The sequence below is a fragment of the Triturus cristatus genome, chromosome 6 (assembly GCF_964204655.1).
Source record: "Triturus cristatus chromosome 6, aTriCri1.1, whole genome shotgun sequence".
Taxonomy (NCBI): domain Eukaryota; kingdom Metazoa; phylum Chordata; class Amphibia; order Caudata; family Salamandridae; genus Triturus; species Triturus cristatus.
Genome location: NC_140589.1, coordinates 1,946,241,366 through 1,946,254,504, shown reverse-complemented (window position 1 = coordinate 1,946,254,504; position 13,139 = coordinate 1,946,241,366). Strand labels below are relative to the sequence as shown.

The window sequence follows — 13,139 nt, the reverse complement described above, 5'->3', positions numbered from 1 at the left end:
GCAGTACATTTGGGGCAGGACAAGACCTTTGACAGGCTTGTCACCCACTTCTTCTGGCCCCAAATGCGAAGGCCGTCAGATGGACATTGCAGGTTTTGCCAAACTTGCCAGGCAAGCGGTAAGAGTGGGAGGAAGGTCAAAGCTCCTCTCCAACCTTTTCCAGTTGTTGGACCCCTTTTGAAAGGGTCCTGATTGACCTTGTGGGGCCACTGGATGCTAAGACAGCCATGGGCAACAGGTACATCCTTATCATGGTAGACCATGCCACCCGGTACCCGAAGGCAATCCCTCTCAGGACAACGACTGTGCCAGTGGTGGGCCGGGCATTAATGGGGATATTTTCCTGCGTGGGTTTCCAAAGACAAGGAGGTGGTTTATCCTCGGATTACCATCATATCTGTCGCTTCCAGTTTTTCCCACCAGTGCCAAAATGTAGGTGACTCAGAATCAAGAAGTGTCTTAATCATTATTTTGTTGATTATATGTGGCAGAATCCTGCTCATCATCATTGAAATCACATCCTAAGGTATTCCAGGAAGCGATGGCCGCAGATCCGGGTACCATTGGATACATTGACGGGTTTAGCGAAGCGTTATGCAAATGTCACTGTTGTATCTCTCGGTCAGCAAAACTATATGAGGCGTGTGTAGAAGATTATTTATGACCTTTCCATCCTGCTTGCTGTTTGGTAAATAGGGGTGTTTCCTTTTGTTTCTGTATTGCAGAATCTGCCACTGAACCCATAACTTTCCCCAGCCTGGTGAAATAGGTTTAGCACCACCGTGGTCAAGTTGTCTCTTCAGGACTTATAGGACAGAAAAGGAAACCCCTCTAGTGCTGCGGCCTTTCCACTTGGGCAAGGTCAAAATGGCTTTTGTTTTGTCTGAGAAAGCAATGGGCTTATCTAATAGGTATCTATCTTTGTCTTATTTTGGCAGGAGTTTACTGTTTAATTATTTATCGCAAACACATTGATTAATGTTTGTCTAATAGTTATTGAAAATGAAAGATACTTGAAATCTGAAGTTGACTCACTGCCATTTGTGTGGCTTCTTTACATTTAGTGGCTCTCACACAGGATCCTTTTTGTATTTCCGAAGGTTTGCAAGAACATTACGCTCCTTGTTCAATTCTCATAACGTTTAGATTTTTATGTGTTGAATCAAACTCCTGCTGTTCGTATTAAAATACTGTTGTATTTGTCTTGCAGCGCGGTAACCTAATGACTGTCAATACATTTTTGGATTGATTATGTTAGGTCTCCAGGAGTTTGATTTCAGATTCAACATTTTCTATTCACGTTTATATGTGTAGGCCATGATGCTGATGGTTCCGCTTCTCAGTGTGGCTTTCGGGGAGTCGAGTTCCACAAACTCTGAGCAGAGGTACACATATTATTACGATGCTGATGGTTCCGCCTCTCAGTGTGGCTTTCAGGGAGTCCCACGTGCTCTGAGCAGAGGCACACGTATTCTTATGATGCTGATGGTTCCGCCTCTGTGTGGCTTTCGGGGAGTCCCACGAGCTCTGAGTAGAGTTTCACGTATTATTACTTTACTGATGGCTCCTCCTCTCAATGTAGCTTTAAGGGAGTCCCACAAACTCTGAGCAGAGGTACACGTATTATTACGTTGCTGATGGCTCTGCCTCTCAATGTGGCTTTCGGGGAGTCCCATGAGCTCGGAGTAGAGTTACACGTATTATTACGTTGCTGATGGCTCCTCCTCTCAGTGTGGCTTTCAGGGAGTCCCACGAGCTCTGAGTAGAGTTACTCGTATTATTACGTTGCTGATGGCTCCTCCTCTCAGTGTGGCTTTCGGGGAGTCCCACGAGCTCTGAGTAGAGTTACACATATTATTACGTTGCTGATGGCTCCTCCTCTCAGTGTGGCTTTCAGGGAGTCCCAAGTGCTCTGAGCAGAGGCACACACATTCTTATGATGCTGATGGCTCTGCCTCTCAGTGTGGCTTTCGGGGAGTCTCACGAGCTCTGAGTAGAGTTACACGTATTCTTATGATGCTGATGGTTCCGCCTCTGTGTGGCTTTCGGGGAGTCCCACGAGCTCTGAGCAGAGGCACACACATTCTTATGAAGTGCGTCATTGTGGCCTCCGGTGCTTAGGTTCATTTCAGGTTATTCCGTAGCTCCTCATTTACGGCCTGATATATAAATGGACGTTGTAAGTAGTGGCTGCCAACGGAGCTCTGACATTTTTGCAATCAGTCTGTAATTTTGAGATATAACCTATGCTCTAATACGTCCCATTGCAAAATTGCCTGTGGCAGAGAGTTCAGAGCGGCCTGTCAAAAGTCTTTTAATCATAGAGGTTGTTGTTTGCGACCCTCTGTGATTGGGTTCAAACTCTGGCATGATTGCCTGCAAGGGGCAGCGGAGCACCATCCCTGTTTTTGCCTTCCCAAACAGAAAACATTTAAAAACTATATGTATTCATCTTTTTAAGCAGCCTATTCTTTAAAGGAACTGTGACAGTTTTAAAAATATTTCCTTGTAGGGAGCACATGGAGGGATTGGGGCAGGCAGTCATCCTCAGACCATTGCCTACTCTCTGCGAAGCTGCCTGACACAATTCCCTTGTTTGAACGGGGTCCGACCTCTTTTGTGCTGGGGCTTCTGTGTCGATTGGAGATGGAAGGAGGTGGGTGTAGGGAAGGGAGGGGCAGATAGATATTGGGGACGAGGCCAAAGCCTCATGTGCTTTTTACTGTGTGAAATGACCAGGTATCATCAGATCTGCTGTTCCAACTTCCAGAAAGAAACGACCCACTCGTGGTCAAGTAGAGTGAAATTCCCTACACCTGACTCCTAATCGGGGCTTAAGTTCACCCTTTCAGTACTTGACTCTGAATAGCGCGGCGAGCAGGTAAGGTGTCCGTGGGGGACCAAGACTCAGAGGTCAACAGATACCAAACAGCATGCAAGTGTTTGCCCAGTCCAGTGCTTGTCTTTTTAAAAATGCATACAGTAATCGTGTGTCTGAGGAAGGCTTGCTTGATGTGCTCAATCAGATACCAGTGACAACTATGGTTAATCTACTTACGGCACATCTGTAACATCACACAGGGAACATTTTTATCTTAACACAAGAAGTTTGTTTGCAAGCCTGTTGCATTGACTTCACACATTACGTTGTGTATCTTTATGACTTCACACAACATATTATGTACATCATAGCAAGTGTTGTTGGGTATGCGTCAGTAGCTTATTTCTTAGTGTATTTTTACATTGCCACACATTGCATGACTGTACTCTACTTGAGGGCGTGTTGACATTTCAGTGTTCAGTTTCTTACAGTGTCTTCATGATCTCACTCATTTCATTGTATGATGCGTAGCATATTTGTTGGTCACGTATCCATATGCCACTGCTCATTGTGTTTTACGATCTCCCATATTGCATATGTGCCTTGCTTCAGGGTGTGTTCGCATATCAGTCTCCTATATGTGCCTTGCATCAGGTTGTGTTTGCATATCAGTCTCTCATATGTAACTTGCATCAGGGTGTGTTCGCATATCAGTCTCCTATATGTGCCTTGCATTAGGTTGTGTTCGCATATCAGTCTCCCATATGTGCCTTGCATCAGGGTGTGTTCGCATATCAGTCTCCCATATGTGCCTTGCATCAGGGTGTGTTCGCATATCAGTCTCCCATATGTGCCTTGCATCAGGGTGTGTTTGCATATCAGTCTCTCATATGTGCCTTGCATCAGGGTGTGTTCGCATATCAGTCTCCCATATGTGCCTTGCATCCAGGGTGCGTTTGAATATCAGTCTCCCATATTTGCCTTGCATCAGGGTGTGTTTGTATATCAGTCTCCCATATGTGCCTTTCATCAGCATGTGTTTGCATATCAGTCTCCCATATGTGCCTTGCATCAGCGTGTTTGCATATCATTGTCCGATATTTGCCTTGCATCAGGGTGTCTTTACATATCAGTCTCCCATATGTGCCTTGAATCAGGGTGTGTTTGCATATCAGTCTCCCATATGTGCCTTTCATCAGCGTGTGTTTGTATATCAGTGTCCGATATTTGCCTTGCATCAGGGCATGTCTTTACATATCAGTCTCCCATATGTGCCTTGTATCAGGGTGTGTTTGCATATCAGTCTCTCATATGTACTTTGCATCAGGGTGTGTTCGCATATCAGTCTCTCATATGTGCCTTTCATCAGGATGTGTTTGTATATCAGTCCCCCATATGTGCCTTTCAACAGCGTGTGTTTGTAAATCAGTCTCTCATATGTGCCTTTCATCAGCGTGTGTTTGTATCTCAGTCTCCCATATGTGCCTTTCATCAGCGTGTGTTTGTATATCAGTCTCCCATATGTGCCTTTCATCAGCGTGTGTTTATATATCAGTCTCCCATATGTGCCTTTCATCAGCGTGTGTTTGTATATCAGTCCCCGGAATGTGCCTTGCATCAGGGTGTGTTTGAATATCAGTCTCTCATATGTACCTTGCATCAGTGTGTGTTTGCTTAAAAGTGTCCGATATTTGCCTTGCATCAGGGTGTCTTTACATATCAGTCTCCGGTATGTGCCTTGTATCAGGGTGTGTTTGCATATCAGTCTCTCATATGTACCTTGCATCAGGGTGTGTTCGCATATCAGTCTCCCATATGTGCCTTTCATAAGCATGTGTTTGTATATCAGTCTCCCATATGTGCCTTTCATCAGCGTGTGTTTGTATATCAGTCCCCGGTATGTGCCTTGCATCAGGGTGTGTTTGAATATCAGTCTCTCATATGTACCTTGCATCAGTGTGTGTTTGCTTAAAAGTGTCCGATATTTGCCTTGCATCAGGGTGTCTTTACATATCAGTCTCCGGTATGTGCCTTGTATCAGGGTGTGTTTGCATATCAGTCTCTCATATGTACCTTGCATCAGGGTGTGTTCGCATATCAGTCTCCCATATGTGCCTTTCATAAGCATGTGTTTGTATATCAGTCTCCCATATGTGCCTTTCATCAGCGTGTGTTTGTATATCAGTCTCCGGTATGTGCCTTGCATCAGGGTGTGTTTGCTTATTAGTGTCTGATATTTGCCTTGCATCAGGGAGTCTTTACATATCAGTCTCTGGTATGTGCCTTGCATCAGGGCGTGTTTGCATATCTGTAATCCTGAGCTCAGAGCCTTTGTAAGATCTTACATTCTGCAGACTCTGATCACTGTTCGGACGATGCTGTGTGCCTACCAATCTGTCATTGTTCCGGCGCGTGTCCTTATCAATGAGTTCCTTTGTTGTGTACGCATTGCAGGTTGTCCTTCTGGTCCGGACATTTTATTCCGAGTTTCCGATGTGGGAGAAGTGGTTGTCCATGATCAGCTAGACTCTGATGGCCAAGGGAGTGAGGCAGGTGAGTTCGATCTTATTCGATATTTGTTACATGGATCATGCCCAGACTGTCATTCCTTGTAAGCGTGCTTCACCTACATTGGTAGCTACATATTATCAATGTCCTGTGGTTTCTTTGTGTGACCCTATGATACACTCATGCTCAAGGCTGAGCTGCTTCTCGCCCTATTATCGAGAACAGTTCGATACTGTTGGGACATATTAACTCTTAAACTTCTGGAGTTCACCAGGGGAAGTGGGTTAACCAGTCAAGGGCAAGTGATAGAGAGAAATCTTTGTTTATTTAGACCATAGTCTTTAAACAATACACAAAACACAATAGGGATCCAAATAATGGCGACAATAAAAATTCTATAGCAAAATAAGTTACCATTAAAATACATTTAGAAGAAAGGTGGCACCCTCATACAATCATAATTCATTAAACGAAATTTATAAGAACATCTAAATCCATGGAACTCTCTTCAATGGGAGAACACTAAAATACATTTGAAATCAACGCCCCTCCTTTAACCCCTTCAGCGCTGCGCGGATTCCCCCGCGGTGCTGAAGGGTTCGAGCGCGGGCGGGGCCCCTCCTTTCATTCCTCCCTCACGAGATCTTTTGTTGCTTTCAAAGATGTTCCCATTGCGATTGCATTGTCTAGAGATGGCATTTCCGTAAGTAGGCAGGCAGCTTGGGCACGAGAGCTTACCTCGTGTTTCAAAAGTAAGCGACGTAAAAACAATTTCCGTATAGCTAAAACCAAAGTACAATCAAGCAATATGTGCAAAATGTCATTTCTTATTCCTAACCCACATTTACAAATACCATCTGTTTGAATCAATGCTGCCTTTATTTATTCCTCCGTCTTCCAAGGATTAATATCAACTCGGACCCTTAGAATTTCATATCTTAACCCTTGATTGGGCAAGATATCCAAGTACGGGAACCAAGCTTCATTTGCCCATGAGCTTTTTAGCCACTGGACTGATTTTTTCACTTTCATATATTCTAGGTCCAATGATTTTGAATATATCTGCCCTTGCTCTCTCAGCATTCTCTTTGTGAAATCTACTTCCAGGGCTTGCTGTGAAAGTCTCACCTTAAGGCGCACTGCTATTTTCTGGAGATTTCCTCATACATCCTTTGCCCATTTAAGGCTACTAGATTGAATCTCCTCTCTGCACCATTGTGAGACCTTTTGCACACCACCTGGGTCCTGGCGTTTCCAGAATCTTACCAAAGACATTTGGATTTGAACTCTCCATGCTGTTAATCCTAACTCCATTCTGATAGCTTGGATCATTGTGCAGCTTGGTAATGACAATTGCATTTTTAAGATCTTTCCTTCTTCACGATCCTACCCGCATTTACCACTCAGGTAAAGAACTTCTGCCCCGTACAATACTTGCGGAACGATCATTGCTTCAAATGCCTTTAACAGAGGTTTATGTGACATATCACCAAATTCTTTATTACATTTTTTCAGTCCACAGACTGTCGAGAAGGCTTTCGCTTTTTGAGCCTCCGGGTGAGTGCTCCATTTTAGCGCGCTATCAAACCAGAGGCCCAAGTATCTATATTCTTTAACTACCTCCAATTTATCTTGACCTAAAAACCAGTTAAAATTCTTACCTCTCTTCCCAAAGCATAAAACCTTTGTTTTTTCCATATTTACAGTTAAAAACGTTTTATCACAATAACTCTTAAAAACATTTAATTTCCTTTGGAGTCCTATCTCTGTTTGGTCAAGGATCACAAGATCATCTGCGTATAGAAGGCAAGGCACTTTGTTTCCACTCATTCTAGGGCTTGCACTTCTTTCTACTTCTAATACTGCAGGGAGGTCTGCTAAGAAGATTGCAAATAACAAAGGGGCCAAGACGCACCCCTGTCTAAGGTCATTCCCTACAGTTATCTTATGAGTCAATGACCCTTGTGTGTCTCCAGTTACCTGGGCCCAATTCCCTCCATGTAACTCTTTTAGAATCATCAGTATGTCATCCGGGATTCCATATTTTTCAAATCTTCCCAGAGGCAATTGCGATCCACAGAGTTAAAAGCTGCCCGAAAGTCGACAAAGCAACAATACAGCTTTCCATTTTGCTCTATCGATTTCTGGGCCAAAGCCGATAGGGCAAAGCCGTGATCTATGGTGGAATGTCCTTCTTTAAATCCCCCCTGTTCAACTGGAACAATTGATCCCTGAACTGCCCAAACTTTCACCTTACCTAATATTATTTTGGCACAGATCTTTTCACCAATATCAAGTAAGTTAATTAGTCTATAATTCTTTGGGGCATAGACATCTCCTTTCTTATGAATCGGCCTGATTATCGCTCCCTTCCAGTTTATTGGTATCGTCCTAGATTCTAGGATTACTAAAAACATAAGCGAGAAGAATTCTGCCCACCAGGACGGCTTTGATTTTATTATCAGGGCTGGTAAGTTATCTGGACCTGCTGCTCTTGTTAGTTTCAAGGTCCTTATCGTGTTAAGCACATTTGCTACTGAAAAATCCAGTTTTAGACCTTCTACGAGGCCGCTCCAGTCCCATGATACCTCCTCTTCAATTTCTCTCCCCGGGGTATACAATTCCTGCAAATATTCCTCCCAAGCACCCTCTTCCACCACGCAGTTCATTGAGGCAGCCGAGGGTCCTGTTGCTGATTGTATCAGTTTCCAGAACTGTCGTATGTTCTTGGACTTGATTGCCTCCAACAGATTTCCTTGTGGGCTCTTTTAGTGCTACAAATTAGCATGGTGTAATCTCTCTTTAGCTTGACGAGGATTTCTGCCCTGGTCTGGTCAAAATTTTGACGCAGGCTACGCTCTTCTCTCCTTAATTCTCTTTTCTTATGTAGGCAGTCTGTGTTGAACCACTTTCCTCGTCTAGCCGGAGTGGTTTGTTTACTCTTGATAACCCTTGCATCTGTTCCAAGTTCTACACGAAGGCTTTGTACCACTTGGTTTATTTTCTCAACGTACCAAGCCAAATTCAGCCACTCACACATCCTCGATCAATATCTTGTTGCAACCTGGTAAACCTTTCTATATATTCTTCTGTTAACCGTGTTGTTATACGCCTAGGATAATCCATCTGTTGTTGATTACTTTATCGCAGGTAGTCTGATGGAGATTTACCAGCTCTATTTCCATTATATTGTGGTCGCTGCCTTCTATGTGGCTGATCTCAAAGCCCTTTACTAGTACAAAATTCCATCCTAACATAAAAACATAATCTATAGGGCAATTTTGTGTCCCCAGGTTAAAAGTTTTCTTTGCCGGGCAATGTTGGGCTGACCTACCGTTTAAGGAAAAGAGGCCTTTTGTCGCTAGGTAATTTCTCAACTTCACATCATGGATTGCACAGAGGCTTTCTGGCAACTTTGCTTGATTTATATCACGAGACTCCAAAATTTCCATATACCAGATATCTAGCTGCTTTGGTTTAATTTGTGATTAAAATCTCCCACCAGCAAAAATATATCCGAACCATACTTTTCACATAATGAATCCATATCATTCTTAAAATGTCCAATTTGTATACCATATTCCTCCTGGGTACCCCATTGCATGTATACGTTTAAAAGCAACATATTTTCATAATTTTGACCAGCAACCATTAGGGCTATCCTACAGCCAAGTAACCATTTACATGTTACAGTAAGTTGAAGTACATTCTTCACTAATTTTGTGGATAATAATGTCATTAGGCCACCTGCTGGGCGACCAGACCTTGGTTTTATTGCCGGGCGGTGGAGCAGGCGGAAGAGTGGTTAACGGCAGTGGAGCTGACAAGTTCTCTTTGCTTTAGATTTGAGATTGGTCAGGAGTGGCGGGCTGAAGGGGCCTCGTCACTTGGAGGGGTGAGTGGCCCGTAGTGCCGGGCTGACCAGCCAAGTCTAGTTTTTTAGTAGAGTCCATGGTCAGGAGAAGCGGGACTGACCAGTTGGAGTCCAGGTCTTCAGAAGGGTGAGTGGTTGGGGTAGTAGGCAGAAGAGTCAGGGCCCAGCTGTTTATAGGGAGGAGCAGTTGGGGGTAGAGGGGCCGCACATACGTCTGCTCTTTAGACGAGTGAAAGGTCAGGTGTAGTAGGTCTGACGAGGCAGGGCCCAGTTCTTTTGAGGGGCGTGTGGTTGGGGAAAGTAGGGCTGAACAGCGAGGGCCTCGCTCTGTGCAGGGGTAAGCAATCAGGGGTAGCAAGCTGAGTGGTTGGTTATTTGGAGTAGTGAATGGTTAAGGGTAGCAAGGTTGACCTGTCAGCAGCTAGTTCTTTAGAAGTGGTGAATGGTCAGTGTAGCAGGCAGAGTGTCAGGATCTAGATATTTTGAGGAGTGCATGTTTAGGGGTAGCGGAGCCATACACAGGGTCTAGCTCTTTAGAACAGTGAATAGCCTGGGGTAGAGGCTGAGCTTCCAGGTCATGGCTCTTTAGACCAGGGAGTAGTCTGGGATAGCAGGGCTGAACAGTAAGAGACTAGATCTTTAGAGAGTTGAGTGTTCTGGAGGAGTAGGCTGAATGATTAGGGCAAGATTTTTAGAGAGGTGAATGATCAAGAGTAGTGGTACTGGGCATTCGGGGCTGAGTTCTTTAGAGGGGTGAGGAGTCGGAGGTCTCGGGTTGAACAGTCTTGGCTTCGTTCTTCAGAGGGATGAGTGGCCAGAGGTAGGGGCTGAAAAATCAGGGCTGAGTTCTTTAGAAAGATGAGTAGTCGGAGGCAGCAGACCTAAAGAGATGTGTTCTAGCTTTTTAGAAAAGTGATTGGTTGGGGTATAGGATGTGAACTGTCTTGGCTTTGTTCTTCAGAGGGATGAGGGGTCAGAGGTAGAAGGCTGAACAGTTTCTTTACTCTTCCCAGCACACTGTTCCTTTCAGGCTCGTATCATTTCTTTAATCTACCCCAGCACAGTATTACTTTCCCCCTTGTTTAGTTCCTTTACTCTCCTCAGCACACTGTTAGTTTCTGCCTTGTTTCATTTCTTTACTCTGCTCCAGCACAGTGTTACATTTAGTCTTGCGTCAGTTCTTCACATTCCTTGAATTAATCACCACATTTCTTTAATACTCTGTGCATTAAAGATAATATTTTTACTCTTGTAGGAACAAATGAATCTATAACCGAGGAGCGGGTTGAAGATGTGTCGGAGCCAGCGCACCCTCGGGAGGCCTGGTCTGAAGGCGCCGGTGCGGAGGTTCTCACTTGCTACGACGATGGGATCTTCTACAACCTCGCGATGGCGTCTGTGGACCCAGGCAGCCCAGCTGACACCATTATTATTAAACCCAGCCCAGGCACGAACAATGTGAGCACAGTAATCATTCCTACAGTTCAGCATGGCACGTCCCCAAGAGAGAGGTCATACATGTGTCCTGAGTGTGGAGTATTATACAGCGATCTCTCCATGTTTCTTCTTCATCAGACATTGCACTCGGAAAATGCTGACGATCATGAAAATCGTTCAAGACAATCAGGTGACAGCATCGAAGACAAACCCTATAAATGCAATGAATGTGAAAAGAGCTTCAGACAGAACTCTGGTCTTCTCAAGCACCAGAGGAATCACACTGGTGAAAAACCGTATACATGTGCCCATTGTGGAAAAAGCTTTGCCCGTAGCTCGAGTCTGAGCCTCCACAGGAGGATACATACCGGAGAGAAGCCGTACATCTGCACAGTCTGTGAGAAATGCTTCAGTCAAAGCTCCAGTCTCATAAAACACCACAGAACACACACCGGTGAAAGGCCGTACCCATGTTTGTATTGCGGCAAAACTTTCACTCAAAAGCAGCACTTTATAGGTCACCAAAGAACTCACACGGGAGAGAGACCGTTTACATGCACGGAATGTGGAGAAAGCTTTAACCGCAAGGAAACACTCAACAAACATCAAAAAGTGCACAAAGAGGAAACAGTGTCGGAGTGCATAGAATTACACGAAAACCTAATCCATTAAGTAATCTTTGCACTTCACCAAAGAGTCCATTTAACTGGCAGACAGCAAAGAGCGTCTAACAGGACAGAAGTGGATAGCATCGGAGAACACAAAGGCAAGGGAAATCACAGTTCATCACACTGGAAAATTGATGTTCCTGAGACATGCACCAAACGAAAGTCCTAGTTCCAGTGACATCATGACTGAACAAAACATCCAAAGAGACACCTGTATGCGCGACCCCTCGCGACGGAGAACAGTACAAAAGAAGATCCCTTTCTGATAAGACAAGACCTCGATGGCTTATTATGAGCACCAAAGAACTGTACAGGAGAGAAGGCCCCGCTAGGGAACTGGGAAGCCTCTTTCCACTGATGACCTATCACATGAGGAAACCACGTGAAACGTTCTTGAGGGAAATCCTGAAGGCACACAACAGAAAGCACAATATGATCCAGGGATCAATGAAGCCACAAAACCTGCTGCACATGGAAGGCCTGGCTGGGTGTGTGGCAAACACTACTGGAAGCTCCGACTGATATCAGAAGGCGAACATCCATCCCCTAACAGCAGCTAGACCGACATGTCCCTACACCTCCAAGCACTGACGCTCTCTCCCAAATCTGAGCCCTTCAGCTTTCTCCATTCCTCAAGCAGACGCCTCCAATGCCTCTAATTCTTGCGGTGACAACTGTGGAATTCTCTCCCAAAAACCTTTGCGATTACGAAATCGATGTGTTTGAAAAGACCCTCAACGAACCTCTATTGTACGTGCCAAGATGGTCAGAAGCATTGCATCCCTGCCTCCCGGTCACTCTAAGACCGGATTCAAATTATCTGTAGCAAAATTACTCAAACCACTTATGCAAGCTACAGCAAAACATACCTTCCTTTGAGAAATGCTTGTATTGTATATTATTTGTTTTTACCATCTCCCAATATACCTGTAGAGCTCAAACGTTCAGAAGGAAACTTTTTGGGATAATCTAGCGCTGCTTTTCTCAGAAGGCCCAGTAGATGCTGACCAGTGCGGTCTAAGGTGGACTAAAGGTGTCATTGTTTTTTTTCAAGTTCCCTAATCACTTTGAGATTAATCGTGGGTGAACTAACTCATAATCATTAATGTTTGAATCCCACTTTATTTATTTTGTTTAAGCAAAACAAAGGACCTTATTTTAAGGGAATTCCACATTTAATTTTGAGAATAGCCTTTTTATTAAATAAAATAAAAAAAATAATTTGTCTGATAGACGTTCCAGTTTGACCCTCTTCTGTTGAACCTTTCCCATTACCCAATGCATTCCCCCCCTTTTGTAATTAATGTACCCTTCCCAATGTTTTTTTAAATGTAATTTAATATATTTGGAAGCCCCTCCCTGGTATACTCCTTTCCCTTTTTATTTTCTTATCCTACTCTTTACATTTAGTCTTTTTTTGCCCTTTCTTATACCTGACGTATTACCTGCAGCCATCCTGCTTGTATTCTCTACATTTTTGTTTTCAAAGTTAATTACTCAAGTTAAGACTTACCAGAGATAATTGATAAGTGTAAAACATGTCACCAAATTTAATATCTATCCTTGCAAACACGTCCTTCTTTTGTAGTGTGTTTTTTATTGGCAAGTTCTCTACAATCCAACGCCTTGATTGTCACATCAAAGACGTCCCAAAGGAGAGACTTCTTAATTTATAGTTCACGAGAGAAGCTGTCAGTTATAGGTTATAGGAACAGGGAGAGGTTTGTTAGGTCTCGGCAGGTCTAGGCTGTGTGTTGATTTCCTGTCTCTGCTTGGCACATATTTCCTATGCATGCTACTGCGTTAAATTTGTTTGCTGTGTATTCATGTC

General features: G+C 44.0%; 1 protein-coding gene across 5 annotated transcripts in view; it reads left to right on the top strand.

Moving 5' to 3' along the window:
- Positions 1-12,884, top strand: part of LOC146822568 (zinc finger protein 783-like) — a 67,010-nt gene extending 54,126 nt beyond the window's left edge. For all 5 annotated transcript variants that reach the window (XM_085613673.1, XM_085613672.1, XM_085613676.1 and 2 more), the window contains 2 exons: positions 5,276-5,374; positions 10,459-12,884. In XM_085613673.1, coding sequence (XP_085469799.1) covers positions 5,276-5,374; positions 10,459-11,312 — 953 coding nt within the window. In that variant the 3' untranslated portion in view covers positions 11,313-12,884. The remainder of the gene's footprint in view (positions 1-5,275; positions 5,375-10,458) is intronic.
- The last annotated feature ends 255 nt before the right edge of the window (positions 12,885-13,139 follow it).